Source organism: Natrix helvetica (genome assembly GCF_964273705.1).
Source record: "Natrix helvetica genome assembly, chromosome: 3".
In the NCBI taxonomy this organism is placed as follows: domain Eukaryota; kingdom Metazoa; phylum Chordata; class Lepidosauria; order Squamata; family Natricidae; genus Natrix; species Natrix helvetica.
In genome coordinates this window covers 144302259-144324262 of record NC_138549.1, presented here as the reverse complement: position 1 = coordinate 144324262, position 22004 = coordinate 144302259, and the positions used below count along the sequence as shown (strand labels likewise).

Genomic DNA, 22004 nt, shown 5'->3' with positions numbered 1-22004 from the left:
AATTTCTGAACCACCTTCATTATCGAAGCATGCATTCTTATACATTCTCAAAGACAGCGTAACACGGAAACACTTAACTCATTTCTTGAGGAAAAAGCCTTATAAGGAGATGGGGGTCTTACTTCTCCTTTTGTTACAGGTATGGACTACGTGCGATTAAACAAACTTTAATTGAACCTTGTGGTTTTGGACTTTTGACATAGGGACATTTGCTGGAACATGATGTGGTTGAAGGCTGATGACATTTCCCTGTCCCTTTAAGCTTCTGACTGTCCCTTTTATGCCACGTCTTCATTCTTATATTTTAATCCATATTTTATTCTACTTTAATTTCACTGTAAAACTGATCAATCTGAAAGTAGTGCTAACTTTGATTCTGTAGCCTTAGTCCACACATGAGAGATTGTTCAATTGTATACACTGAACTAGCATTATGATACATTAGGAACAGTCACTTATTTATTACAGAACAAGCATTTCTTGGGTTTAAGTCAAAGAGAAGTATTATTATTTTCAACATACCCAATAATGTTCATAGTAATGTATGTTTTTATAGCCAATGCAAAATGCATTCTTAGACCATGTATACTTACTTCATAATAGATGTGACATGTGGTACTTAAGAATTGCAATGTATTTTCTGTGGTTATTGAAACAGACTAACAGAGTTGCTAACAGTTTTAATACTTGGCTTCTAGAAATCCTATGAATAAATACATTTTAGAAAATGTAATGATTTATATATTTCTGCTATAATCAAGTAAGTTAGGTGTTAAGTATCAAACTGGACCTGAGATTGAATTATCTTTTAATTCTGCTCCTTCAAGACTTCAATAAATATTGATCACAATCTGGAGTTGGAACAGAAGTTCAAATGTTATTTGCTTCCAAAGCTTTTTTTAGAGATACAAATAGCAGATATTAATATTGTTAAGAGACCCAGCATCATGTACTGTTTAATACATCAGGCTAAAAATCAGGAGGCTAGGAGTTCTAGTCATACCCATAGAAGAAGATAATGGTAAGCAATGGTAAAGTACTTCTCAAATCTGGCCAAGAAAACTGCAGGGATTAGTCCAGGCAATCAGTAGAAGTGAATAATAAGTGGAAGGAGCACATATGCATGTGAATGTGTGCACACACATATAGAATCTTAAAAAGGTATGTCAAAGTAGAAACAGTGAAAAGGACAGCGGTTTAGAACTTCTTTCCCATCCCATAATACAAATTAATTATATTGTGCACCCACCATTAATTTTTAACAAAGAACCAAAATGTTTTAATTATGGAAATGAAAATTTCAGGTCAGGCCCAGGGCTGGGTTTCAGCCGGCATTACTGCCGGTTCGCTCATGCACGCGCTGGATGCGTACTGAGCATGCATGAGCAGTTCAATGGGAAAAAAAAGATGGCGGTGACAATGGCAGCAACAGGGGAATCAGTTTGGGGGCATGGCCAGCCTGGATCACTGCGACCGAGGCCGGCATACCACTACCCGTTTGGCCGAACCGAGCCGAACCGGGTCAAACCAGTAGGAACCAGGCTTTGGTTTGCCCTGAGTGTTGTAATCTGAGGGAATTCACATTCCACATATAGGAATAGTGGCTGAGCCTTCTTTTAACATTGACAGTTGGTCTGCAGCTTCCACTATATTGAAGGACAATACGCTATCTGAGGAGCAGGGACCCACTACATAATGCATGCACTTAAATTTCCAACACTAGCCTGCTATTTCAAACACCTATGGGGATCTTGCAAAGAAAAGTTATTAAGAAGAGTAAGCCATCCTTCTCAGATAATAGAAGCCACTCCTTTGGCTTTTGTAGAGGGAATGAGAGAAACCACTGTCTTATTCAGGCAGTGTAAAAATCCTGTTTGTCTCTCTCTGGAGAGAGATTTCAAAACCATTTTTGTATTCTGTCCCCCCTCCACTCCCCCCCCCCCCGTTCTATGTAGACCTTAAAGGTTGTGTTGGCATTAGCTGGCAGTCTGGGAGATCCTTTCTATGATGCATCCATTTCCGACAGTGTGGAAGATATGATGAGGTGAGTTTCAATTGCTGATGATCATTCTTTATACTGATATTATTTTGGTCATCGTGCTAAATGCAGAAAAGGAATGAGAAAGACTAAGTCAAATGAACTGAGGCATGAGGTGAAAAAAAAAAGAAATATAACTAAAACAAATGTCAGACAATACAATTCATTGTTATCCTGGCAAACTTTTCTTGTTTCCACCATGTCTCTCTATTGGTTCCCATGATGTTTTGGGGTTTTAAGCTTCTTACATCTCTTTTTAAGGGCCTCAGTTGCTCCATCCAACAAAAATGTTTCTTAGATTTCTTATTGCTCTAAACAATTCACTCTTATTTTATTGTTTTGTTTTGTGACTTGGTCCTTCAATCATTTTCTCTATATAATGTCATACCATCTCAATGCACTTCTTCAACTTATTTCTGATAATTTATTTTTATATTCAATCCACATTCATTAAAGACTATTTCTTCCTGTTTTACCAGAAATATTTCTTAAATATCCTAACTCCTCTGCATCCAACATTGGATGGGTAGAGACTCTTGGGAAAAGGCGTTGCCTCTGCAACCAAAATGTAGGCTTTTAGAGTCTAAAGACGGCTACTGACAAGCATTTTAAATGCTATTGCTTATTGTGTCTATATTTTTATTTATTTGTAATTTCATTTTTTTAAAGTATCCTGTCCTTCGTTTGACCAAATGTCTATATCAACGATGGCGAACCTTTTTTGGCTTGTGTGCCATAAGTGGGGGGAGCGCAGGGGATAGTGTGTGGGCGTGCCGCACCCATAATGCAATGCACGAACCCCCCAGTGCGCATGTGCGCACTACAGGTGCTCCCCCCATTTTTTGCATGCTTTTTTTGCCCTCCCCAGGCTCCAGAGGCTTTATAGGAGCCTGGGGAGGGTTAAAACGGCCTCCCCCGTCCCCCCCAGAAGCCCTCCGAAGGCTTCAGGGACCTTCAGGAAGCTTCCCTGAAGCTTCCGGAGCAGTCAAAATGAACCTCCGAGCAAACTGGAAGTGACTTCTGGTTTGCTCAGAGGGTCGTTTTGAGCGCTCCGGAGGCTTCAGGGACCTTCAGGACGCTTCCCTGAAGCCTCCGGAGCAATCAAAACGACCTTCCGAACAAACCGGAAGTCCGTTCCCGAACTTCCGATTTGTCCCTAGGGCCAGCTTTTTGCGCTCCAGAGGCTTCAGGGAAGCTCATGAAACCTCCGGAGGCCCTCCGGGGGGGAGGCTCTTTTCGCCCTCCCCAGGCTCCTATAAAGGCTCTGGAGCCTGGGGAGGGCGAAAAAATGGGTGAACTTTAAAAAGGGTGAACTCAGCTGGCCAGCACGCACATGCGCGCTGGCCAGCTGACAGGGCAGCGCCTCGCGTGCCCTGACAAATGGCTCCACGTGCCACCTGTGGCACACGTGCCATAGGTTCGCCATCACTGGTCTATATATTTGGTGAGCAAAAATCAAGACAAATAATTCCTCCCTGATTTTTCTTCTCACAGTAAATCTAAAGCCAATTTCCTGCATCAGCAGATTGATTCCCAGGCTTTTCCCTCTGATCTTCACATCCCACATTTCTCTATTGAAAGTGGCCCTTCGGCCAGCCAAGTCCTTGTGATGGGACCTGATGATTACATTGTTGCTGTTGTAAGGTAAAAAAGATTCCTAATTTCTGAACGATTAACCTCCAACTAGGAAAAGGCTTTTAGTTTATGATGGTGGTACTAATAATATCTGGCATCTGTGAAAAAGGATACCTCTATTTTATGGATTAAAAATAAAATTGCCACTATGATCATCTCGTATCAATCTGTGATGAGGAAAGTTCATGTGCTCTTCTGTTTGAAGGATGGAAGGCTGAGTCAACCTTGAGCCGCAACAGCAGCTAGCAGTCAGCTAAAGTAGCCTGCAGTACTACACTCTAACCACTGCACCACCTCGGCTCTATATGCACATTCATATAGTCTTCTTGGGATAAACTTTAAAGTTCAGCATTAGGTCCCTGCATATAGCTATAACACTTAGATTTATATACTGCTTCATAGTGCTTTTACAGCCCTCTCTAAGCGGTTTACAGAGTCACATATCACCCCCAACAATCTGGGTCCTCATTTTACCCACCTTGGAAGGATGGAAGGCTGAGTCAATCTTGAACCGGTGAGACCGAACTGCAGCCAGCAGCCAGCTGAAGTGGCCTGCAGTACTGCACTCTAACCACTGCGCCACCTTGGTTCTAAATGCACATTCATGTAGTCTTTTGGGGATAAATATGAAAAACAAGAGGTGGTTTTCTGTCTTCCCAGTCTAAGCAATAGCTCTAATATTCTCGGGAAGTCTTGCATTCAGATATTAACCCAAACCATCCCTGCTTTAGCTTCTAAGCACAGATAAAATGAGCCATGTGCTGCCACCGCAGAACTATTGTTGTTTTTTTTCATTTAAAATAAATATTATAGCAGTGGTAGATTAGGATAACATACAGAAAAAATATGATGGAAACATTTCATGTACTTTAAATGTACTATTATCATTACTTAGAGGTGTTGTACTGATCTGATTTTGTAATTAGTCTAGAGAATCAGAAAAGTCTAAAAATAATGTAAAGAAAAGGTTATTAGAATGTTTGGTTAAAATAAAGAAAATGCTTAAAATAGATTTATGAGAAAATTGAGAGGGAACGGATTGTTATTATCACTTTTTCATAATATTAGAATAGAGACAATTCATGGGTAATTGATTGTTGTGTGATTCAGGATGAACCAAACAAAGTATTACTTCTTGAAATGTATGGAGAGTGGTACCATAAATGGATCAAGTTACATAATATATTAAAGATTGAACTCAGGTGTGATCTATAAGAACTCTTTATTCTGGACAGGCTAAAATGATTTATACAGTTGTAAAATACTGGACAGTTGACTCAATGGGAAGACTTGAATTCCAGCCCAATCATCTTTCTCTTTTATTTCAGTTCCTTGAATCGGCCATTTGGAAGTGGAATAATGACTTCTTCAGGAATCCTTCTAAACAGTCAGATGTTGGATTTTTCTTGGATGAATGAAACAGAGGACCATTCCTCTTCCAGCTTGGTAATAAATTATAAAATTATTCCAGGACAAAAACTGAAAGCAGGAATAATTATATATGAGTATGTTCAATATCTAGGGATGCGGTGGCTCAGTGGCTAAGATGCTGAGCTTGTCGATCAGAAAGGTTGGCAGTTTGACGGTTCAAATCCCTAGCGCTGCATAATGGAGTGAGTTCCCGTTACTTGCTTCAGCTTCTGCTAGCCTAGCAGTTTGAAAGCATGTAAAAATGCAAGTAGAAAAAATAGGAACAATCTTTGGTGGGAAGGTAACAGCATTCCGTGCGCCTTTGGCATTTAGTCATGCTGGCCATATGACCACAGAGACATCTTCAGACAGCCCTGGCTCTTTGGCTTTGAAACGGAGATGAGCACCTCCACCTAGAGTAGGGAATGACTAGCACATATGTGCAAGCGGAACCTTTACCTTTATGTTCAATATGTATGCCTGAGATAATTAATTAATTAAATTTTACTAATTAATTTAATTAATTAATTAGTAAAACATTAGCAATGTTTTCTATTACGTTTATAATTTTAGATTACTTATATTTTTAAATAATCATTGGGTTGTACTTATTTTAGTAAACCTCTAAATAAATTTGATTTAATAAAAATATTGATGGAATGTAAATGTAGATAGTTTTTAGCCAGGATAATTTTCATTCAGAGTCCTTATATTATTGAAGCTGACTGCTAGACAAGGTTTGATCTACTTCACAGAAGCCAAACAAGTTAGTTAACAAAAGAATCAAGACTTTATAAACAAAAACAGAAGAGAAAATTCCTGAGTCTATCTAGATATGGTTCAGCCACTTGAAGTGGTCAAGAATGAGAAACTCTGATCTAGTCCTTAAAAATGGTATTTGTACAAAATATTCATGAGGAAACTGAACCTTGAAGAGCAAAGGAAGGTCCTAAGGATATATTAGCAGTGTTTTAGGGGATAACATCTTTTTCCTGCAGAGGAATTTTATTCAACCTGGGAAACGGCCTTTGTCTTTCTTACTACCCACTATTGTTCGACCATCGGAAGGGATGTGTGGAACTTACCTGTGCCTGGGAGCCAGTGGTGGAGATAAAGCTTTAAGCAGCATTATGCAGGTAAGTTCTGGACACAGGATTAATAATTTCATTATGGGAGTAGAGACCACTACTTTGTTCAGGCAGTGATTCCCATGGATTGCAGGGCAGGGCTTGGAAATATAGAGATTACACAACAGATTTGTGCATACACAAGGTGTCAACTTGTAAAGCGTTTCCATGACTACTATCAAGTCGACATAGAAAAAGGGAGGAAAGGGAGTAGAATTCCATGCATACCTTTGGCCTGAGTCAGGTATCATATTCCTACAGCTGGTGTGTGAAATGCGCATGTTCATAGCCTGCCATAGCATCTTGTTGGTGGATGTGATTTATGACACAGACAGAAGGGAGGGGATACAGGGTGTAAAATTCAAACGCAATTAAGCGGAAATCAGTTTCGGCTCCACAGAAGAACATGCCAAAATGTTGATCCTAATAAATGCATGGATTTCTTTTGAACTTTGTCTCGAGGCTCGTAAATTAATTGGGTCATCCTTTGGAAACTTTACACAAGGATCTCCATGCATAGGCCACTATAAGCATGTTTGTCTGGTGGGAGCTTGTTGCTTGTTCAGCCTTTGAACAGTAGACAAGACTCAAGGTAAAATTAAAGAATAATTCATTCATAATTGATTTCATTTCTTTCTGACAGATTTTAATAAATGTTTTGGCATTTAACAAAAATCTAAGTGAGAGTCTATCACTTGGACGGCTTCACCCTCAGCTACAATCAAATATTCTAGAAGTTGACAGTAAGTATGAATGTCTACTAGGTTTCCTTTAATATGCTGACACAAATAATTTTTTTCCAAAGTATCTAAAACTATTCTGCACCCTTTCTCAGCTAGACATGGCCTGTTATTTTATAACGTGCAAGTTTAGAAATAAGGGGTATTCTTTTACGATAGACTACATAAGAGACTGAGATTGAAAAGCTAAGGAGGGATGGACTTGGCCAGTATTTAGATGACAGATGACTGCCAGCACTTTAGGTTAGACTAGGAAGCCCCCCCCCCCCAAAAGAAAAACCTCTAAAGAAAAGATAATTGCTTTTGTCGTTTTGCCAATATAATTTGATGGACTTTTTCTTGAAATCACTAGAAATTGAGGTTTTATATTGGAGAAATAAAAGAACAACTGCATAGGCATTTTTATATTTATTTTATCAACACATGGAGAACAGAGGTGGGTTGCCAATTTTTCTACTACCGGTTTGGGCACGCTCCTGCGAGCGCGCTCGTGCACGAGCAAGGCTTCTGTGCGTGCGCAGAAGCATCCCGGTGGTTGGGCAGAGCCTCCAGCCACCGCTACTGCTGGTTTGCCCGATCCAGGCCGAACCAGGAGCAAGCCACCTCTAATGGAGAAGAATTACATCTTTGGCTTTGTTAGCTGTTTTGGCTTTTTAGTGTGGCATACGGCATTTACTCAGATCTATCTGATCAGTTGGCCTAAGTGAGAGTGGATGGATGCCCCCACAACAGTACTTCAGCTGAGGAGCCATCCTTTATTTAAGCAAAGGAAGGCAACTTTCTCAAGCAGAAGGATTAATGATAAATTGCTGGAAAGGACATGTCTGTGTGTCACCACTTTTGTTAATTGACTAGTGTTTGCAACTATGGCAGAAGAAGTGGGCCCTAGTACCCACATGAAAGTGAGACTACTTCCGTACCAGCACTGTTTTTATTCTCAAATCTCCCTAAAGCACTTTGAAACTCACCCCAAATACAGTGGTTTCAAAATATTGAGAACACCCATCTGCTCCAATTGGCCTATTGGACAGAACGAAACGAAACATTCAGTTGAATACTCAGCCCTGAGCAACTGCCAGTGCCAGAACTGCAAACTTCCCCTCACCTGCATCTCACATAACAAGGAGTTTGATTAATATCCCTTTTTGCCTTTGATTGTTCATGAAACAGAATGGTCGCTGTTTGGGGTTGCTGCAAACACTGGTTAGCCTGAGTCTGGAAATAGAATAGAGACAGGGGTGGGTTCTGGCTTCTTTTATTGCCGGTTCACTCAGGGACGGGCTTTGGGCACGCACGTGCTACATGCGCATGCACAGTAGTGAAAAAATTGCTTCTGAGCATGCACAGAAGCAAAAAACAAGATGGCAGCACCTATGCTGCGGCCGATAGAACCAGTTCAGCAGCCACGGGTGGCTGAGTTACTACCTACCAAACCGATAGGAATCCACCACTTAATAGAAACCAAGACATGACCTTCTATTGGTGAGAAAAAAAGCCCACCCACAAATTAAAACTTTAACATGGAAAACTGTCCTGAATGCAGTGTGAGATACACTACAGTGAGCTGAAAATGAATTGACTTGGCTACCAGTCATGGAGAATGGGCTGAGACCTCATATATCCAGAGCTGATTTTGGACTGATGTGTGGAAGTGCCTCCAAAATAAGTTGCCAATTGACATGGTTTCTAGATGCAAAATGGGAGAAAGGTACTGTTTTGTTATGTACCTGAGAAAACAAAATGTTTCAAGTTGACTCAAATGGGGCATTATTGCTCTCATGAAAATAACTTTTTCAAACCTTTCTTATTAGGTGAGTTTCCAGAAGAAGATATCAGCTATTTTACAACCAGAGGTGAACATGTAAAGAAAGTTGAGGTCCTCTCTATAGTTCATGGAGCCAGAAGAACAAACAATTTCATAATTGGTGTGAAAGACCCAAGAAGTGTGGATGCAGCAGGAGCAACAATATTATAGCAACTCTCAGATAAATTTGTTCCTCCAAAAAAGAAAGGCTTTCCCCCCAAAATACATTATGCATGTTTCCAAACAGTTCCTTTATCATTCCCCATAATGTGGAACAAGTGGTGTTTCTATGGGTTTTTACATTGCTAAATAGTCCCCTCTGCAATTCTGTACTAAAACAATGAAGCCTGATCAAGATACAGCACAGCAATTAGAATTTTTCTTCATTATGATCTTGAGTTATAAAAATCTCAGGCATTATTATAATAGAAGCACAGGGAATAAGTTTAATTTTGATAGCTAGTCCAACTATTTGATGCACCACAGTGAAATAATTCTAAATTGAGCACAAGAAACAAACAACTGATACTGAAAATGTACCATTTTGACAGTGTTAGTGGAAGATTCACTGTTCAAGGAATATGTCTATTTTCACCCAGGTTCTTAATTAAAAAAAACCCCAACAATCAAACACAGTTCCATGAGTTTGAATTTGCATGGGAAATACATACATATATCTAGAGAAGAAGCCTATTGGCTGATATTGATAGCAATTAATAAATTTCCTCATCTTCAATCTCTGGAACAGTTTTGCAGTTTGTAAGAATGTTTTCTTGATGGTTTTCCTTACATGGATAAACACATACTGAAATAAAGATGTGTGCACTTTTTTTTCTTTTAAGGTAGATGGTTTTTCTAACTTCTTAGAATAAAATCAGGCAGCTAACACAGTATCAGACATCCTATATACAGCTGATTGCAGTATAACATGGATTTATACATATCATTCAAGTGTGTTTGTTAGTTGTACATATCAATTCATCAGTGAAGAAAGAAAATAGTACTTTGATAATGCAGAGTGCCTTTGTGTCAGTATCTTGAGGATCAAGCAGAAAAAGTTTTGTAAGAACATATTTATTTCTGGTACTTTAGTGATCTTACTCCTTTCTCAATTATTATACATGAATGGAAAATAATATGCTTAAGATTCTCAAAATTTCCCTTTGAGTTAAATGATTTATACCAACACACTTATTTAATTGCAACTGCTCTTACTCATATCTCAAGTAATATTAACTTTTATAATCCTCTCTACCCTGAGGAGAGAAGGCAGGTTTCCACAATCCTCCTGATGGCATCAACTTAATGGTAGATGGTTGGCAACTTCAACACATTGAAGGTGCCACTTCAAATGTTTTGACACAATATGTAATATCATTCAGTTGTGGATCGGAGTTATGAACTAAGCTATTTTAACCTGCAGAAAATTGGACCTTTTTCTTCTTGGTCTCTATTACTGCTCTCTGGATTGTTTTCATTTATAGTGAAAAAAATTCATGTGCAGAAAGGACTCAAGCAAATTCATTCTCATTTCACACTGGATAGTTTCATTGCAGACTTATGGTGCTCTATTTATTTGAAATGTTTGTAAATTGCCCCAATCTGAAGGCTTTAGGTCTAGGATGGCGAACCTATGGCATGCGTGCCACAGGTGGCATGCGGAGCCATTTGTCAGGGCGCACTGGCCAGCTGAGTTCAGTCTTTTTTAAAGCCATTTTTCGCCCTCCTCAGGCTCCAGAGGCTTATAGGAGCCTGGGGAGGGTGAAAAGAGCCTCCCACCCACGGACGCCCTCCAGGGGGTTCAGGAGCTTCCCTGAAGCCCCCGGAGCTCAAAAAAATGGCCCTATGGGCAAACCGGAAGTTCAGGAATGGACTTCTGGTTTACTCATAGGGTCTTTTTGCCCTCCGGAGGTTTCAGGGAAGCCTCCTGAAGGTCCCTGAAGCCTCCGGAGCGCCTCCAGGTGGTGGTGGAAGAGGCTGTTTTCACGCTCCTATAAAGCTCCTATAAAGCCTCTGGAGCTTGGGGAGTGCGATAAAAGCATGCAAAAAATGGGGGGTCGCGCATTGCATTATGCGTGCGGCATGCCCACACACGACACCCCTGCGCTCCCCCCCTTATGGCACGCGAGCCAAAAAAGGTTCGTCATTGCTGCTCTAGGTGGCAACAGGATAAAAAAAAGTCAATGAGCTATAAGTTATAATTTTACATGCTTTACAGCTGATGTCTTGCCAAGCGTATCTCTCTTTCGTTCACTTGGAGTTCTAATTAAGCAAACCTCCCCCTAATATACACACTAGATCAGGAGTGTCAAACTGGCAGCCCGGGGGCCAGATGCGTCACGTGCAAGCCATGCCCACCTCAGCTTCGCAAATGGTAAAAACATCACAAAATGTCATGTGACAGCAATGTGACACCATAAATTTGACACCTGTGCACTAGATTAATGCTTGCAAAACTTTTTATTTATCTAAATCATTATTAACATTGCTTAAAAATGCTGAAATAAAATCTCAATATTTCTGATGTTTTAAAAAATCAACTACAGATACAGAAAAAAGCAGGAATAAAAATAAATAAAATAAATAAGAATAGAATCCATGCATGACATGGAAGGTCCCTATCCAGAATGGGAAAGCCATTCATCCCTGAAGTGATGCTCTTGGTTCAGTAAGGCTATATCAAGGTTTTTCCAATGCAAACATAAGTGTGTGTGTTTGTGTGTGTGTGAGCGCGTGCGTGTGCATGTATACACATACACATACAGAGACATATATTCCACAATTGCCTTCAAATTAGTTTTCATTGGGCTTAGTTGTGAATCATTAGAAAAACAGTCACTTGTTAAAATTAAAGACAATTCACTAAACAGACTCTTTCCTTCACATTTATGCTGCTGCTCTCAATTTATTATGGGAACATTTTATAATACATAACTATTTCTGTTTAGATAGCGTTTAGAACATGTTAGTATTTCTCTTAATGAAAAAATATACTTCGTGGAATGCACAGTAACAGAAATTTAAGCACAGAAATAGACCCTTCCCCACACGCTTAGTACAACATATAGGAATTACATCACTGAAAATGAATACAAGTCCTGCTTTTGCAGGACACAGTTGTTTTAACCGATCCTATCCATGTGCAACTCTATGTTTATCTTCCATTGAAAAGGGAAAGCTTAAGGAAATAGTAGATGTGATTCTATGTCCACGTGTTCACTTAATGTTTGAAGAGCTGTTCTGAAGACAAAAGAAAATTCGTTTTACTCAAACACTATAACGAAAAAACTGGAAGGCTATTCCTTCTTTTCTATTAAGAAAAAAACAACACTCGCAATTTCATTGCATTGAGTACCTTAAATATTTGTTAATTCATTTGAGAATTTTTTTAATTATATAATTTCGTTTTACTGCAATGCCTATCAATGGGAACTTTCTTTAACTATCTACTATTCTGCATACAGTATTTCTCAACCTTGGCAACTTTTAGATGTCTGGACTTCATCTTCCAGCTTTTCTTAGCTATTGCCCTCATGTTGAGCTTTTGAACTTTTTATTGAAACTGTTGGCTGCCATGCTGTCTCAAATAGCAAATGAGATAGGCCGCACCCTGTTCCAACAAAGCAGATTTTATTTTTGTTAAAATAATTGTATTAAAGATGATGATTACATTACTAAAATTAATACAAAGTAAAAGAAAGAAAAAAGAGAGTAAAAAGTGCAAAAAAATTAAAGAAAGAGAAAGAAATTATTTCTTTATAAATATAAATAAGTTTAGCAACAATATAAACAATATTGTTCATCATAATAACATAAATACATTTACTAACTTTTTACTTCCTCTTAATTTATAGCCAGTGATCACTTCATCCCATATCCCATCTCTTTTCTATAAACAAATCCATAAAGTATCATAATTTCAGTCCCGCAAAAGTCCTAAGGGTTGTCAGAAATAACAACATATCTCTTTTAACCTTAATCAAATAAACCAACTTTATATTTCTTCCTTTTGCTTCTAACAATTTTAATCTTTAGTCACTTCAAATAATGTCATAGTACTTGATTTCTTTTTATTTGCTTTTGCTCCTACTCACAAGATCAATCCATGTTTTAAAAACCACTTTGATAAATCCAAAATATAAGAATTATCCAGGTCACTGTTTTGATTTATTATTTGTGATTCCTTTTAATTTTTAAACTGTCAAATGATTTGTTTTGTATTTCCAATAAGACATCTTTTTCCATCTCATTCTTGTAGTCTGTCATTTGTAGATTTACTTTCAGTGTCAACTATTTATATGTCTTGTGATATAAAAACTACTTCTGAAAAAGTAGTTAACAATCAATTTCCAAATGTGATTAGAGAAGGAAGTATGCAAACTTAATGTCCTTTTAAAGGTATTGACCACAGTTTGAGCAAGATGGCTATTCCTTATCTCTCAGGGCTCAAAACTTCAGAAGCCATTGTCTTGTGGTTTCCTTATGAGGAACAACTTTCTGGACCACTTGTAGGGGATCTCCTAGCTTTGTGTCTGTAGAGGTTTGAAGAACCCATTTACTCACCAACTTTTCATTCTTCCCCATGGTCGTTAATCCCACCTTTTGTGGTACCAATCTTCAATCTACCATTTCTTCCTCTGGAAGCTTTTTCTTTCTTAAAAAAGATTTTATGGTCATGGATCAGAATATACACATAAAATCCAGCAACATTCATAAATACAAGAGTAGTAAAGGACTGAAAAAGCAAATAAATGAATAAATAAATAATCAAGTAAATAATAATTTGAGTTATTTTTTGAAGTTTCAAATAGAACCCTTCAGTGGATAAAGGATTTGCAGGATTTGCCTAGAACCCATCTCTGTGAATTGACTCAAAAGCTATCTTTAATAAAAGTAACTCACAGAATATCACTTGGTATTAAGACTATTTTTCTACTAGATCATGTAGTCTAAATTATTTAGTTTGCTCCTGAACCCAAACTGTCTTAGATCAACTAGTCAACTGAGCTTCCACTAAAGGTGCCTGTTGGTATAGCTGACAATACTTAGAAGGATAATTGTAGAGAGATTACATGTGAATGTTTCTAGTTCCTTTCTTAAAGATTGGAACTGCAATAGTTCTGGGATCTAGAGAGATTGGTCAAGGGAAATGAATCTAGAGTTGGTTAAAAAAAACTAACCATCAGTTAATTTTCAAAAACTCAGCCAGAGTTAAGTCTTCCTCTATCAACCATGCAGTTTTTCAGTTAAGGAAGGAGTGGATCTCAGTAGGGACCACAATTGGCAGCAGAAGACAATTTGAAAGAAATTGAATCACTTTCATAAAATAGCACATAATGATGTTCAGACTAATCTTCAAGAAGAGTGATGTAACTGGCCCATTAGAATCTCTTAGGAAAAAATGAGCTGTCAAATGCCCAAAAGTTAATGTGTTGTTATCAGAAGCATTGTCTCATGTCATTTTGATGTAGAAAATATAACTCTCAGGATGTATGCTTAAGATAAATGCTTTTTCTCCCTGCAAGTTATTCTCCCCAATACCGAGAAACAACTAATTTTATTATTTCATATTGTCTCCTCCAAATGTGGTTTCCCTCAAACATTAAATGAGACCTCCAAAAATCAAAATGATGCCCATCTCTTAACATCAGTTAACAAACACCATGAACTTTAGATCAATTACTAGGATTATAGTTTTTTAATTGTCATGTAGGTATTATTTGCCCAAATGTGTACAGTAATGTAGCCATATATTTAGTTTTGACACCTTTTGACATCTAATTATGTGATGATGCGCCTGAGTATTTTAGAACTCTCTCTAAAACTAGAGGATTTAATGAGCAATTTGCAAAATTATAAGCACATAGCAACTATTACTAATGGTTGCTAGATTTTACCAAGTTTCATTCAGTATTGAAAATTATAGGGAATAATGCTATAAAGAATTGCAATATCCAATATATGATTATCAATGTACAGACATTTGGGCTTCTATATGTCTATATACATTACTATGTTCCAACAAGGCAAATTCTATATGCTACCCCACTAAGGTTGGAAGTCAAAAGTGTTACAAGTCTATCTCTAAGAGTTCTTTCTGTTATCTGTAGCAAGGATTTCTTCAGTGAGTAAAAAGAAGATACACTGAATGAACATATTCATGTATTTATACTGAGAAAACAAGATAATGCATCCAAAATATACATGCCTTCCAAATTCTAATTTACCATGCAAGTGCAAAATATAACTGCAGAAATTGGAAGAAGTATTGTGGTAATAAATAGTGTAAGTAAATATTGCAAGCCATGCATGCATATTCATGACTTTTCCAGTAATAGTTGCCATTTGCAGAAAGAATTGTGTGCATGCCAGTCTATTAAGCACAGAGCTTCATGCAAATTGTTTTTCTGCACACCACTTAAATGCTAGATGCCCATTCTTTCGGCCTGTAACAAAATATATGCATATTTAAAAGAACTTTATTTTGCAAGAACAGCTGCAAATCAGCAAGGACTTATGGAAAATAATGATGACCCTATGTTGAGAAGGCTGGGAAAACTAAGAAAAAATAAGAAAGACCCCCTGTGAACTAGAGGCAACTCATTAGACAATATTCTAGCATTGATTGATCTTTATTCTTGGCATTTAATCAACCACAAACCAAAGATTCTTCAGGAAGGACTTCAAGTGCTAGCACTATTTTGTATGCAAAAGATACCAGGAAGATCATGACAACTTCACAGGTTAGATTGAGAAGAATGCCTGCCATAGGCATGACTAAGCCCGTCAGTCAGATAGAATGCAGATAAATGAGTCACTACTCTTAACCAGTCATAAAGCCTTTAAATACAGCTGTCAATGAGGTGAAATGAACTCAATGGAACAAATGAATCAATGTGCATAGGATGAAGTGTAAAAGATTAATTCAAAGTGAACACCAGATCAATTACTCTAAAGTAATCAAAAATATTTGGCAAGAATCACCATCATCAAACCGTCTTCAGTTGAATTCAGTGGAGCTTTTGCCCACTGAATATGGGCAATAAGTATGCCAAGCATTGCAGCATAATGTGGAATTTATGCCCTATCTTTCTGTTTATTTCCCCATTCATAGCACTTTTCCACAAATTAAAATATGTATAAAAATTAATACAATTAAACCAAAATTAAAACTGATCACTTAAATAATTAACCATTAAAATTTGGGAAATTTTTATTTTATTTTATGTTTTTATTAGAGTTGTACAGCTATTTTAAAAAGGTACTTTAAACAGGAGATAGATAATGTCTGTGTAGAGAGTAAGGCAGACGACCTCAGTGAAAATAGGCAAGATCAGTTATCCAAAGCTACGTGGAGAAAAACCACAAATCTTAAATCTTAAATCCACTACAAGTAGAAAATATGCAAAAGAGGTTGAGATACACAGACTTCTAATTCACGTAAGAAGGGGAGGAGGGACAGTTTAATATATAGGATGGGCAATATTGTTATAGCAAGTGTCAATAAAACTAGGATCTTGTGGCATTCCTCAGGATACTTCCTTACAAGTTGAAGTGGAGCCATTAATGGGCATTTTTCGGGTACAATCATTTGCCTAATCACGAATCCATCTAACAGTAATATATCATTTAGTCAAAGGTTTCAAACTCAAATAAAAATGGGAGCCATATTACATAAAATGTACCAACTGTAGTTTGCATTCATACACATACAAAAATGCAGCACACATTGAAGTTGAATTGAAACTGAAATGCTTATTTGGAAAATATTGGGTAATATTACTTAATGTACTGAAAATAATGAGTGGTTATTTCTGAATTTCTTCATTCTGACTACTTCATTGATAGTTCTATGCAGAAACCAGAATGTCAATACTGATCCTGAAGTATTGTGAAGTATCCTATCACAAAATTGCTTACAGATGTTCATCAGTGTGCCCTGGCCATAAAGCTGATTTGCCTACTTTGCCTACATAAGTAGTGCCAAACATTGCCATGATGCTAGCAGATGCAGAGATCAATCTCAGAAACCTTTCTATTGAAAGAAATTTGTAAAAATCCAGAATAACAATATTAAAATATTTCTATTTCAGGATAGTGTCACACTAAAGCTCCACTATTTCCACCTGGAATTCTTCTAAAACACTCCAACTCCCATAGCAAATGGCAAAGAGTTTAAATTGTGTTTCAAACACCTTAAGTATTTAAAATGTTGGTCAAACTGTTTACATGGGTTATTAATTATGTCTACACATTTCTTTTAAATAATATGGTTCAGTCATTCCTCACCTTGGGCTGAGAAATTAGCCAAGTTACCAATTGCTACAGGTTTTGCCCATAATGGGAGTTTAGGTTTGAATGACTTGACACTGTCATACATCTGGGTGATCAACAGCTTTCTTGTCTGAGCTTTAAGTTTAGTATATTCAGGTGCTAAGTGACACATCAGAAAAAATCAAAGTAGATATAATAGTCTGATCAGCAAGGAGTAGAATGTTTTTGTTTTTCATTGGCTTCCCTTGGAGCCCAGAATCTTTTAAGCACATTAGCCATCTACTTTCACTATACAGCAACTCTCCATATTGCTACCATGTTGGTTAGGAAAGAACTAAATTGCTTATGATTGAATCCTCTTGAACACAGAAAATTAATATCTTAATAAAATCTATTTATATACTTTTACCTTCATGGGTATGAAGGTACCTGACATACCAAGATTATTTAGTTTTGCTTTGAACCTTCTTTTCCTTCTGTGTCCAAATCTAACTTTAGATTGCAAAAATGAAGTCACCTTCTTGGCTTTGTTGTTGATCAAAAATAAGTCATTGTCAGAACATGTTTCTGGTAGCAACCAACATATCCGATGGGCCAGGCTCTGCATCTCTCTGCATTCACATAGGGTGTTGTTATCCATTCCACTTGAGCATAATGGTCTTAACACTCAGGTACTCCAACCCTCTGCCTATTCCTTCAAATAATATATGAGTCCTTCAAATAGTATAACAGAGGTCTGATCCTTCAGTCATATCATCCTTTAATGTTATTCCTTGCTCGATGGTCTTCTTCCTGCATCTTTTAATTATTTTACTCTTGCATGCTGTCAAGAATGTTTTTCTTGCCAACAAACATTTACTCGCAGTACTCTTGTAACCCAATATGTTTGAAAACACATTTCAGGTGGACCATCCATGGCCATTGACATGACGTATAACCCACTGCAGTTCTGCAGGGTTTTTGTTTTGTTTTTTGCATAGTTCCAATTCCTAATTATATTACCATTTGTTATTGTGCTTTTTATGGATAGTAAATGCAGTAATTCTTCAGTCACGGTTAAGTTTTGGGCAATCCCTCATACAAATATTACACAATAAGCAGGGGATCTTACCCTAGTAGACTAGTCAAGTACAATTGAAAATGTTTTGAGATTTATTATTGCACATTGTCAAGTCAGTAATCCAGTTGGGAAAAAAATATTTTCTCATTGAGACAAAGCATTTCACTTGCATTTAAAGCAATCTTTTGTAAACTGACCTTCAGTTAATGGTCCTTATGATTTTGTAATCATTTCATGATGAAACTTGCTCTTAACAGAATCTTTGCTTGATTTGTTGATATTTGTGAAAAAGTTTTGTTGTGTTGCAAGAACTGCCTTGAGTTGCTAAACTGTTTTATTTGCATTTTGCCCATTAGTGCTGCATATTTCTCTTGGTGCATAACCTTTAGAACTAAAAAACGTTGCAAACAAATGAGACACTGACTTTGATCTTTCATCTCTATAACCCAAATATAATTTCCCCACTCAACTTGACAATGGTTTTCGTCTGCAATCATTCTTTTTCGCAGTTATTTTTGTTAATGTTAGTGATCTGTTTGGATCATACAAAAAACAAAAATAAACCGAACACCAAACCTCAGACCAAAAGCAACCTGTGGGTTGTGTATTTGAGACCCCTAATTTAGTCTATATTTTACCCATTTATGGGTCAACCCATTTATGGAGGAGAATATCAAGAGGCACTCTGTCTTAAGACTTATCTGAGGTCCAGGAATCTATGGCATCCTTTTATTTACTATGATAGTAACTCTATGGAAGAAGATAAGATTAGTACAGTACAATCTGTCTGTGATAAACCTATGCTGGATCTTGCTAATTGTAGCATGCTTCATTAACATACTGCTTGACAATCCTTTCAAAGGCCTTTCCAAGTGTAGATGTCAAACTGATCTGTAGTTTTTTGAAGTCTCATTCTTATCTTTGTTAAAGATAGGGATAAAGTATGTTAGTTTCTGGTCCCTGGAGATACAACAATAGCACTTGGGCTTACATACTGCCCCAGAGCACATATAGTACTTTCTGGAAAGTTTACAATGTCATCATATTGCCTCCAACAATCTGAGTCCCCATATATCAGTATTCCTGGAGTTCTTAAAGATTAGTTTAAGGGTAGTTTTATTATCACTGCTAGTTCCTTTAGTACGTAGCCCATCTGGCCCCAGAAGTTTATTTAAATTAGCTAAGCTTGCTTACTCTTTCTTTTCTATCATAGATTGTAGTTCCTTCATTCTCTCAGTGATATATTGATAACCAGCTAGATTTCCATATTCCTTCTGAGAGAAAAAATGCAAAACAGGATCAGCATCAAACATTGCCAATTACCAATTTCTTTTTGTAACAGGCCTACACTCTCTTTGACAATCCTTTTAGTCATACTGTACTGTATTTCTATTAGATCCAAATGTCACTTTTTTGCTGTTTTGCTTTCTCTATACAAGCTAAATGTTTATACATTCTGAATATGAGCCTTTCTGACAGTTATAGTTTCTGGCACTTGTCATGCATTTTTCTTCAGATAAGAGTTCTCTCCTTCCATTTCCTGTACATGACACCTTTTGTTTTCATCATCTTAGTGAACTCTGCATAAATCCATATTGGCCCCTTTATATTTCTCTAATTTTTCCTTCTTGCAGGGTTGCCTGGTAATTGTGTTTTCAGTATGTAATGTTATACATTTTCTTATCATTTCTGGATATTGAAATTCCTTTCTTCCAAGTGTAAAGCCACTGGTGGTACTTTCTCTCAGAATTCATCAAAAACTACTCTTCTGAATCCAGCATACAGCATAGAGGTCTGATTCTTGCCAATTCTTTCCGGATAACAAAAATATAGATTATTACTAGCTAGCTTACTTTTTAATCAATTCCTCTCTGGTAGTGAACATTAGTTATAAGATAATAGACACTCTTCTTCTTTTGTCTACCTTTTGACAAATGAAATTGTCAACAAGAAAGAGCAAGAATTTTTGGACCTCTGACTTTTGAGTTTTTTAGATGTTAGGTTACTGAAAAAATCTCATTATCTCTATCTCATGTCTATATGCAGATTAGTCATTTAATACAGAAAGGACGATTTCTATATTTTCTTGTTGCCCAAGATATTATAATAAACTCTGACAATGGCATATCTTTCTTTTCATACTTCCTCTAATAATTTCAAAAGAATTTACATGCTTTGATTCTTAAATGTCTGCAAAAGTATGTGTGTGTGTGCGCGTGTGCATGCACACACACCGTATGTATGTATATGTATATTTTCTTTACCTATATGATGGTAAATGTGATTGCAGGAAAATGTGTTCATTCTGCTGGATCACTCAGGTACAATATTATCAGTATCATTACCCATAGCATGCATATGAACCACTGAAAGGAAAAGAGATTGCAACTACCCGCTAGATTTTGTATAGCCATAAACCCTGGTTTACTATAAAATCAGTACTTAATACATAATATAGAATCAAACAGACCACATTGTTGTTTACTGTATTAAATGAATAAAAATATGACAAATACTATTCTGTACAAGTATGCTTAACAGCTATTATTTAATTTCTACATTTTAATCTGTAAATAACTGATTTCAATTTGTGTTAGCACCTCTTAGAATAGCTTTAGTATCTAAATATTTTGTTCATGTAAGTTAATATATAATGGAATAAGGGAGATACACTGATGAAAATCATAGTATTATAGTAAGACTATTTAGACATGTACTTTTGGGTAGGTTTCTAATACAGTAATTATGCTGCCTATTTCAGAATGACCAATGTTATCTGCAGTCTAATAAAACTTGTTAGGCATTTGAGAATAAGTAAAATAATCACACGATGAGCACCAATGGAAAAAAAAACCTGAATGGATGGTATACTAAAAAGCATATGCATCACATTCAATAATGCAATCAATAAAGGCAAAGATGATCAGATCAGTCAAGGTTGTCTTACAGAATTCTCTTCTATAAATTAGGGCTCTGGGGTGTAACTCACTATATAAACTCATGGTTTATGCTTTAATACATCTATTATTTTCTAAGGGTTTTCTAAGTTTCTTTCTGTTTGTGTATGTTTTGCTAAAACAAATAACGTGACTACCCCTTTCTAGAAATGTATACCTAAATGTAGATGAGAACATTAATTTAAAATGTTCAATAGAGAAGAAGAAAGTAATAATAGAGTTGACTAGAATGTTGAACCCAAGACTCTATTATCATTATACCTCTAGACATATGATCCTTTGAACCAACAGGAGTAATCTTTTTATAATTAAGCAAATATTAAGTGAAAATGAATATTGTAGTACAGATATGGAGACTAACTAATCCTATAGCATTTTAAAGATTCACAAGCATAGTGTGACAAACATAAATGCAAGAGCTTTCACGATATACACATGACTTAAGTCTGGCATTGTTCTGTTTCAGTTAGTGATCAATTGAAAAAAATGTGTTATGGTATCTCATCTCTAAGGAACAAGGCAGAGGAGCTTCCAGGAAACCAATATACTATGAATCAAAATTCAATTGTTCTATTATTCTATTTTAACAGATTTTCTGTGGTTAGGTTAAAATGAAGAATCACTAAAATGCATAGGAAGATTACAAATGGGAGATAGTAAGCCCAAGTGTTACTCCAGAGTAGAACTCTCCATTTCCCAAAGAAAGGAAAAGTGCTTTCAGATGATGGGTTCCTAGTACTACGTACCATTCAAAAAATATTCAGCACAATGGTAGTTTTGTCTGGTTCTAAAAAGAGACTCCTTCAAATTGAAGTTGGTGACCAATATCCAACTTCCCCACTACTTTTTTTCTGGGATACTTCTTTAATTTCCCTGTCTAATCGCCATCCTAGGATTTCCTGATCTGGTGCTAACCAGGTGTGATCCTTCTTAGCTTTCTGAGATCAGCCAACTTAAGT

General features: G+C 36.8%; 1 protein-coding gene across 1 annotated transcript in view; it reads left to right on the top strand.

The window, feature by feature from the left end:
- GGT7 (gamma-glutamyltransferase 7) overlaps nt 1-11703 on the top strand; it is a 38140-nt gene extending 26437 nt beyond the window's left edge. Inside the window, exons 10-15 of the mRNA XM_081948605.1 lie at nt 1956-2044; nt 3533-3682; nt 5002-5119; nt 6082-6219; nt 6854-6953; nt 8762-11703. Coding sequence (XP_081804731.1) covers nt 1956-2044; nt 3533-3682; nt 5002-5119; nt 6082-6219; nt 6854-6953; nt 8762-8925 — 759 coding nt within the window. The 3' untranslated portion in view covers nt 8926-11703. The remainder of the gene's footprint in view (nt 1-1955; nt 2045-3532; nt 3683-5001; nt 5120-6081; nt 6220-6853; nt 6954-8761) is intronic.
- The last annotated feature ends 10301 nt before the right edge of the window (nt 11704-22004 follow it).